This window comes from Clupea harengus, chromosome 4 (assembly GCF_900700415.2).
Source record: "Clupea harengus chromosome 4, Ch_v2.0.2, whole genome shotgun sequence".
Lineage (NCBI taxonomy): Eukaryota > Metazoa > Chordata > Actinopteri > Clupeiformes > Clupeidae > Clupea > Clupea harengus.
This window is the reverse complement of record NC_045155.1, coordinates 17859950-17869949: the sequence shown is the minus strand read 5'-3', so window position 1 is coordinate 17869949 and position 10000 is coordinate 17859950. Positions and strand designations below refer to the sequence as shown.

At 50.8% G+C, this 10000-nt stretch overlaps 1 protein-coding gene across 3 annotated transcripts in view; it reads right to left on the bottom strand.

Annotated features, from left to right (window-relative positions):
• arhgap46b (Rho GTPase activating protein 46b) overlaps nt 1-10000 on the bottom strand; it is an 85379-nt gene that overhangs the window by 19239 nt on the left and 56140 nt on the right. For all 3 annotated transcript variants that reach the window (XM_031566511.2, XM_031566512.2, XM_031566513.2), the window contains 2 exons: nt 7677-9171; nt 203-709 (listed from right to left, as the gene is read on the bottom strand). In XM_031566511.2, the coding sequence (XP_031422371.1) occupies nt 203-709; nt 7677-9171 (2002 nt within the window). The remainder of the gene's footprint in view (nt 1-202; nt 710-7676; nt 9172-10000) is intronic.

Here is a 10000-nt window from a genome sequence, read left to right as displayed (position 1 = left end):
TCAGAGAAATATGATATTTACAATACTTATATCAGGTATACATCCAGTTGGTATGAATAAGTAAATATAGAATGCATGCCTATGTGCATATGTGTGTGCTCTTATAGCAAGATCAATGGGTAAATAAAGAGTTCTATGCATATATACTGTCTGAGTGCATTCCTTCATACAGTTAGTGAGGTGTCCAGATAAGAGTGTTCACCTGTGTGCCCCAGCACTTGGTGACGACCAGGAGGGCAGCGTGGCGCCGGTCGAGGCGTGCGGGCCGGTCGCCCATGTAGGCCTGCACCAGCTTGAACATCTCGCAGGCCTCCTTCTTGACGGCGCGGTCGCTGGTGATGAGCATGGGCTTCTTGATGGAGCCGCGGTTCCAGGAGAGCATGTTGGCGATGGAGACCCGCCGGCGGAAGAGGCCCTGCGTGTGCAGGTTCAGGTTCTTGCTGGCCCAGTCCACCATGTTGACGTCCGGGCCGGGCTTGCACAGGGTGGTGTATGGGTACTGGTAGCCGCCCCCGACCACCTGCCCGCCACCGCCACCGCCGCTGCCGTCGGTGTTGCCGTTGCCGTTGCCGTTGCTGTTGCCGTTACCGTCCTGACCGAATCCATCGTTGGCGCTGACCGCTGTCGTGCTGCCGGTGCCCACGCCATGCCCACTGCCACCTCCCTGTGGTGAGATCTCCAGCTGCCCCTTGGATTCCAGTGTTCCTGTCTGCAAAGAGAGAGAGAGACGGAGAGAGAGAGAGAGAGAGAGAGAGAGAAGGGGATTGAGACATTTCAAATGTTTGCCTTCCAAGAGAGAAAGAGAGTGAAAGGGATTAAGACATTTCAAATGTTTGCCTTCCAAACATGTTTGTCTGTTTGCCTTGGCCGCACTCACTTTAAGAGTAAGTATCTTGCTGAAGAACTCTGACTATGACAAACTGAGCAGCAGATGGATTAGCAGTCGGAGAGATGGACAGATAAAGAGATGGAGAGATACAGAGCGTGAAAGTAAGGAGGAAAAGAAGAAAAGACTAGCACTCTACGGCTGCTTCTCCTCATGATTACTGGGGGGAATACAAGAATGTTTCAACAAACCTGAGAATGATTCAATTATGACTTCCCTGCAACTGTGGGTGTGTATTTATGCCCGAGTGTGTGCTTTTGCGTGTGTTTGTGTGTGAGAGGGAGAGAGAGAGAGAGAGAGATGGAGTGTGTGTGTGTGTGTGTGTGTGTGTGTAGAAGGGAGGAGAAGATCAGCTTACTGTACTTATTTCCCCCCCCTTAAGCCAGACCAGAAACCTGGAAACACTCGTGCAAATCTCTGTCCCCCCGAAATAGGTGACCCAATATGGAAATGGCATCGCAACATCAAACAGAACCACACACTCCCTCCTCCTCCTGCCCCTCTCCTCCTCTCCTCCTCCCCTCCTCTCCTCCCAGCCCTCTCTCTCTCTCCGCCACTGCCCCCTCAATAAAACACACATTAAACGGTTCACTCGCGTCGGCTAACTAGCCCTGCATGGCCTCACATAGGAGCCGGGCCCATAAAAGTCACCCCCATCGCTGCCTGCACACCTCCCTAATCCACTTAACTCAGTCTGGGCCGGCATAACAACAGACCCAGCACCCCAACACAACGGCATCTCACTCGACCCCATCAATCTCTCACAAACACTGCCTTCTTACAATACCCCTGCACACACACACACACACACACACACACACACACACTTACTATAAATACACAATACACACACAAGCACACAAAAACATCAAGTTCACATAATTCACATCCCCTCTTGATTTAGGCCCTGCTGTTCAGGAGAATGACGCAACACCAATAAAGGCTATAGAGTTAAAGTTATAGACCAGCTGCCTGGTTCGTTTTTATTAACAAAATTAAATTACTGACTTATAAATTGAAGTTATCAGTCAAACGGTTTGGCAGAGGGAGAGAAGTCATTTAACTTTATTTTTACAAACCTGCGTAAAACTGATGGGACATTTTGCCATGCTTGATATACATATAATAAAATGGTCATATTAACACACATACACACACACACACACACACAAGTGCACACACATACACAAAAAGCCACATCAAAATCTGTTCACCATAGCACAGGATGGCATTTTTTGCTACCTCTCAAACCGCAAGATTGGCCAATTCCTCAGCAGCTTTGCGTGGGTAAGCGCTTTGAAGCAATATGAAACGTTCTTTCCGACCCCACTGTAAGACGACAGGGCTTAAGGGCCCGCCATATTAAACGAGTCGCATGACTGAGGGGCCTCACGTCTGCTCTCGCCGTTTCCGAGTTACCGGCTAAAACGTTTGGCGAGCCGAGACCTGCAGTGTTCATTAAGTGGCTAATAAAGGGTACAGAAGCGTATGGCGTGTGTGTGTGTGTGTGTGTGTTGGAAGGGGTCTACTGTGTTCCAGACAGGCAGATAACAGACATGGTCAGGGTGTAGAATAGACTTTGCTTCTCAATCTACCCCCTCAATCCCCCTGGTCTGGTGGTGTTTAGGTCTCTAATCCTTTTATCGTCTCAATCTCTCCATCTCTCCATCTCTCTCCTTCCTTCTCACTCCTACACGTCTCCCACACTGATTTTTCCATCCCTTCATTCTAGATGTTACGCTCTCACCTGACCTGAGACAGAAGGCCTCTCTCTCTCCCTCTCTCTCTCTCTCTCCTTGTTGTAACATCTACTTCTTCCACGAGACCCTCTCCTTCTCTCCAGTTTGTTTTTCTCTCTGAGGTCCGGTCGGGTTCTCAGTACCGTATGTGAAGTGCTTCAGCAGGGTTCTGGCGCTGGTTCCGCTGTCCCAAGTCGTCCACAGGTAAAGCCTCCAGATGTGCACCCCTTCAGAAGCATGTGTGTGTGTGTGTGTGTGTGTGTGTGTGTGTGTGTGTCCTTGGCTCCGACAGACCCCAACAGAGTGCTCCACTCCAACCCGCTGGCTAGTGAGCGCCTGGCCCTCTTCCTTCAGCCCCACAGGGTGTCACAGCGCTCCGCCTGGGCGCCAACATCCACGGCCACGGAGAAGTCAAGCATTTCAAACACTCCGGGATTGTTCCGAGTCGTCAGAAAAGACACAAAAAGGACCTCCAAGCCAAAGTCATGAATCCACTTTACGATCTCTCAGATCTCTCATTCCCAGAAATTTGGATCACTTCATAAGAACCCCCCCCCCATCCCCCCTCATTCCTCCCCCCGCCCCAAGTTCTCCTCCTGTTCTGGTTAGGCCATCCAAACAGGAGGTGCACGGGTGTCCTGTGGAGGAGGTGTTGTTTCCATGAGTGTTAATGGAGAGCCCATGGCTGGGTAATCCGCTGCGGTCGCTGCTGTTGGGTCTGCCACGCGACTGGAGCGCCTGCCTGCCTGTCTGTCTCTGCCGCCGTCTTCGTGTCTGCGTCTGTCTCCATGTCAACCCACAGTGCCCCTGCGCCACGCGGACCACTGCTAGATCGCCCACCCACTGCGGAATGAACACCAACATCACCCATGAACAGCATACATGGATGTGTGATAGTGTGTGTGTGTGTGTTTGTGTGAGTTTGCGTTTGTTTCTCAACATGTGAGAGACTACAGTATGCATGCTTTCATGTGTAGGTGTGTTTATAAAATGATGTGTCTGTGTGTGTGTGTGTGTGTATGTGTGTGAGTGTTTGTATGTGTGTGCGTCATCTGCACATCTATATCAGTATGGAAATCAGCTCGTGCTTGTCCCCTTTCAGCGCTCAGTCCCCCTCTGATGTTGCCTTCCCTCTCACAGACGGCTGCTTTCAAACCCAGATGCCCGTATGCCTTGTGCCCCGCTCTGTCTGTCAAAAGTGGGCGAGGATGAGGATGATTCATCCCCAGTGCCTATGTATAGCAGCCTCAGCTTCCACTCCCAGGACGCCACCTCCAAATGTTCAGAGCCTGGTCCTCATGCCCAAGACGTTATGCAAGACATCCTCCCAAAATACACCCTCAAAGGTTCAGACTGTACACTGAAGTAGGTTAAGCAAGCAGCTTATACACAATGTTGCATGCACAGGATCTGAACAGTAAAGATGAAGAAGCGTTTCAGAATGACTCAAGACCCATCCTTGCCAAGGCTTTGGCTGAAACTGATAAAACTCAAGCTACCCTCTCAGGTACACTCTAGATGTGTGGAGTGGGCACACACACACACACACACACACACACACACACACACACACACACACACACACACACACACACACACACACACACACACACACACACACACAACCAAACCTCTGGGGCACAGGTGGTAAGGAAGGCAGGGTATCAGACTGAGAGTTTCAGTTTGATGGAGCCAGCAATGTGTGTGTGAGTGTGTGTTGTGTGTGTGTGTGTGTGTGTGTGTGTGTGTGTGTCAATTTCAGCCCACAGTCTTCAGTCCCTATTGGACTGAAAAACAAAAGACTTCACTTTGCAGAGGAGGGGTTGGCCTTATTCCTACTGCCAGAACCAGAGCTTGTTTTCTATTTTTTTTTCCTTCCGCAATAAAAATAGTCTTGGAATGAAACCAGTACTCTTATTAAGGTCACCCTTACAAGTACAGAATAATTGTCAGATAAGTGGAGAGAGAGAGAGAGATAGCGAGAGTGAGAGTGTAAGAGAGAGAGAGTGAGAGAGAGAAAGAGAGAGAGCAAGTGAGAGTGAAAGAGAGGAAGTTTACAGCAAAAGTCCGGAGTGGTCTGAGCAGAGGTTCATTTATGTTCCAGAGGTTTAATAAAAGTGACCACCCGTCCAGCATGAGGAGGGCGGATGGAGGCGTAGCCAGAGCAACCCCCGCTAAGCGCTAGTGTGGGAAAAAGACACAGCTTACTTACACACACACAGACACACACACACACACACAGAGTGACTCACCGCTAACGCTACGGCTAGCGCACAGAAGCTGTCCTAAATCAAACCACTGGCTGTCACCTATGAAGCATGGAGAAAGTCACTTATGCACACACACACACACACACACACACTGTGTATGTCCATTTCTTCAAACCCATTGTCCATATCTCTTTTGTGAAAGAGTGTATCCTTCTTTCATAATCTTGACACCATGAATATGAAGTAGCATTGATTTTTGGTGTGATTTAGCCACACTGTACTTGTCTAGAAACACACACACACTACTTGTCTAGAGACACACACACACACACACACACACACAATGGCCGAGCAAGACTAAGCAAGTTTGGTACTCACACACTTCCCGTTCTGCTGGTGACCTACTTGCTGCTGCTGCCTCTGCCAATGCCTCTGTCTCTGCAAGCTCACAGCACCATCACCATCACCACACTACTGACTCCTCAGTCTCACATCTACATCTAACACTGCAGCTACAGCTACAGCTATAGCACATACCTCATATCCCCCTCAGCCCTCTCTCTCTCTCTCTCTCTCTCTCTCTGTTTCAGTTTCTCTCTCGCCCCCTCTCTCTCTATCACTCTCTCATTCTACTGCTCCATCTCTGCTTCTCTTTATTTCTCTTTCACATACCCATGTATCTTTTACATTCTCACTTTCTCTCTCTCTCTCTCTCTCTCTCTCGTTTCACATCAACTCCAATAATGCACACTGCTGCTGTCCCCACCTTTACACCTCTCCATCTCTGTTTCTCTTTATTTCTTCCTCTCTCTCTCTATCATACCTTCCCATCTCTTCCCTCTTACCTTCATCTCTTGCCTTGCTTCTTTCCGTGTAGTATCCGTCCACCTTCTGTCTCTCTCTCTCTCTCTCTCTCTCTCTCTCTCTCTCTCTCTCTCTCGCTCCCTCACTCCCTCTTTTTCTCTTTAGAACAACACCCTGTCTTATGCTAATTAAAGCAGTATTTCTCCACCTCTTCTGTCACTTTTTTAGGGCTACATCCCTCAACGTCTCGTCTCGTCTTGTCTCTCTCGTCTCGTCTCTCTCGTCTCACTCTTTCTCTCTCTGAACATGATTACATCTCTCCACCTCCATGTATTCCAGACAAATAACATCTCTGTCTTTCTGCTGTTTATGTGACAACATCTCTCCACAAATGTAAACATTTCTACCATGTAAACATCTCTGTATGTTGGCTACTGCTTCAGGGAAAGAATGATTTTGATCTCCATCTGTCTGTCTGTCTGTCTGTCTCAATAATAACTTGGTTTCCTTTCACTCTTTCATGAGTAGCATCCCACTATTCCCTCCTCTCTTCCTGTGCCACCTGTCACTAATAAATCCTTATCCTTACCACTCTTTCCTCCAAATCATGGAGCTCCTCTCTATGTCTTTCTCCCCCTGCCTCCCTGTCTCTATCTGCCTCAGGTCCTCACCTGTTCTGTCCCTCAGACCAGCGGCCACTCACCTGAGAGGAAGCTGAAGAGAGCGCCACGCACCGCCTGCTCTCCTGCTCAGTCCCCCTCTCCTCTGCTGTGCGGCGGAGGTGACTAAGCAGCATGGCTCATCTGAGCAGGGAAGTGATACCTCCAGCGTGTTCCATGCAACCCCCCCCCACACACACACACACAAACACACACACACACACACACACCTCCACCCCCGTCCAAACCGCGTTTCTGCAAAAGTATAATCAGCCCTGGTGAGTCGCCTGTTTTTATTCTTTTTTTCAGTTTTTCTCTCCTTCCCTTTCTCTTTTTTCTCAGTTATTTAAATCCCCGTGGAGGATCGGGCCTCCTAGCATATGGGGGAGGATGCAGCTTGAGTCGATAAAAGAGGGAAAGAACGATGAGGGGGGAAAAATGCAAGAAAAGAAAAAAGAAGAGAAAAAAAAAACCTGTGTATAGAGTACCCCGTCAGGACTCAAAATTAGGCTAACTGAAATAAACACGTGCCATGTCTTTAACAATCAGGCCACTCCAAATCTCTGGGCTCCCACACACACACACACAACAGACATGTAAGACATCAACAGAAAAGACACACACAAACACAGACACAAACACAGACACATATAAACACACACACACCATATTGTAAATAAGAAGTTTCACAGGAAAATAAAGTGAGAGGAAAACCCGGAGGAAAACGTGATCTTATGAGAGAGAGATAGAGAGAGAGAGAGAGAGCGGGAGAGAGGCCTTTTCCTGGAATAGAACACAGGCTGTGGCAACAGGAAGCACTAAGCAAGCCGCTTTCTTCTGCATTGTTCCTACGGCGACAGGATGGAGACAGACATTTTTTTTCTCTACAATAAGAGAGACAGTGAATCCTTCAAAACAGTGAGCAGATGAGCAACAGAACAGGTAGAGAGGCAGAGAGAACAGAGGAGACTAGAGTACAGGCATGACATGGGACAACAACACAAACACAAACACAAACACAGAGGAGACTAGAGTACAGGCATGACATGGGACAACAACACAAACACAAACACAAACACAAAGCTCCCTCTGTGACAGACGGAGAGAAGGTGAAGAGAAAGAGTGAGTACAAGAGAAGTCACAAAAGATACTGTGAAAGAAAGAAACACAGGGTGACCTGAGGGAGGGGAGACGTGTGTGTGTGTGTGTGTGTGCGTGTGGGTGTGCATTTTTCCTCAGCTGTGAGGTGGGTCTAGCCTCATGTGACTGGGTGGGTGTGTGATGGGTTAGGTGCATTACTGCAGGTCAGCTGTGCTAGGAACACACACACGCACACACACACACACACGCACACACACACACTGGCATCAGTCCGTACCTGTAAGGGGGTTCTGGGCGGCTCTGGCGAGGACAGGCTGGTTTGGGAGGTGACGCTCTTCTCCAGCGTGTCCACCTTCTCATAGGTGCGCTTCTGCCTCCCGCCTCCCTCCGCTGCCAGTGGCGAGAGGGGCAGCTCGGCATGGCTGCCCCCGCCGCCCGGCCGGTACAGGGAGCGGTTACTGGCGCTCACGTCCTCCCTGGAGCCCCCGCGGCGCGGTGTGGACGAGCCCCCGCCGACGCTGGCGTACTTGTGCAGAGAGTCGAGAGGGGAGCGCGCGCGGGACGCCGACCCCGTCTCCGAGCCCGTCTCCGTGTCCAGACTGGCCTTGCTGCTGTGGATGGTGTTGGAGCGGCTCACCACCGCCCGCATCTCCGCCATCAGCTTCTCGTTCAGCGCCGTCAGCTCCCCGGTGCTGCCCACCGACCCTGGCCTGCCCTGCCCGGCTCCGGCCCCGGCTAAGCCGGTCCCGGCGCCCGCTCCCGGGGGTCGCCTGCGGTTCTTGCGCCGGAGGCTGGGCGAGGGGCCCGTGGAGTAGCCCGAGTCCTGGTAGGTGACGGCGGCGGGGCTCGGGTACTCCTGCTGCGATGCCAGGCTGCTCTGCCGGCTGTGGCGAGCCTCCATGCTCTTCAGCACGCCGGCCTCCAGCAGCCGCCACGACTGCTTCTTCTCCAGGCTCACCTCCCGCTTCGGGCCCGGTGCTGGAGATAGAGGCTGCTGGGGCTGCTGGGGCTGGGGCTGAGGCTGTTGGGCTTGGCTCTGAATCTGGCTCTGCATTGAGCTGCTAATGGAGACTGATTCGGGAGCGGAGGGGACAGCCTGAGGATTGGACAAGATCAGGCCCTGTTTGGTGCTGCCGACGGCCGGATCCACGTTCACCATATGCTTGATGCACTCCCGCCCTGCGGGGCTGTACTCAGTAGCAGACGGGCTCCTCCTGTGCTTGGCCCCCAGGTGAGAGGCTGGGTACTGGAGGAGCTTCGGTTGGCCCAGCCTGGGCAGACTGTGGCTGGGGGAGTAAGGTAAGGGCGATGGGCGATTCAACAGGTGCGCTCCTTCAACCTCCATCTCCATCGGGGGTTCGTCGTAAATCGGGGGGTCCCTGGGAGGCTCATCATAGATGGGCGCCGTGGCACCATACTGGGGCGACGAGGGTCGGGGCGTGCCAGCCTGGGACCGCTGCGGGTTCTGGAATGCCGGTGCACTCGCGTTAGGCATGACCAAGCAGAAGTTACCGCCGTCCGACTTCTTGAGGTGGTATGCCTGCTTGGAGTCTCCTGGGACGGCCATTTTGACTCCAAAAGGTGCAGTGTGGTCAATGTGAGCCTGGTAAAGGGGCTTGGTAGCACTGCTGCTGCTGCTGCTGCTGCTGCTGAGGTGGAGGAGCTGTAAGGCGCTAGAGGGTCCAGGTGACTGGTGCCTGCCAGTGTTGTTCACCTTCACCAACATGGCCGCCTTGGACCCCGGAGCTGGCTGCCATCTTTGAGCAGGGTCCCTGGAGAGTGAGAATAACAGGGAGAGAGAGGAGGGGGGGACAGAGATTAAGATTTATTTACACATAGCTACATATAAACACAGACAAGAGGGTGCATTTTAATGAAATGTACTTTCTTATGCAGCAAAACAACAAACCGCACAACACATTAGGCATGAGGTGGGATTTTCCTCAAGCTGGGAACAAACACATAGTCACAGAGGCAGACATTATCTCCCTAATGACCTGATACACAAACACACATGCACACACACACAAACATCCCCGCCCACACACACACATTCAGTGGCAGAACTTGCAAAAGGCACAGCCACACATACCAAAACTTGTAAACAATATGTCTTTGCTGTTTGGTGAATACACAAATGGCTTGGTCCATCCAAACAGGCCCATATCTAATAGAGAAGAATGCAGGGCTTGGGATGCCAGACCTGGCACAAAATCCTCCTGCGCATTCCTGCCTCTGCTAAAGAAGTTCAACTCTCTGACCTTCCAGATCTTTCTATGTGGCCAATAGAGTGCCTGATCCAAGAGCAGGCTTTTCTTATGAGTGCTGAATGATCCCTGACTGGACAGACTGAAACTGAAGTAAATAGTAACATTAATCAAAGCAGAAACTCAAGTAAATAGTCACGTTAATCAAAGCAGAAACTTAAGTAAATAGTCACATTACTCAAAGCAGAAACTCCATCTGGTTGAGTTGGGAACCAGCCTGAAATGATTCATCACCAAAATAAGTGCACCCTAAATATGACTGGCAAAGTTGTATACATGAACCATACGGTAATGAAATGACTTTCTTGTTTGTAAGGTTCAAAGACAAATAAGA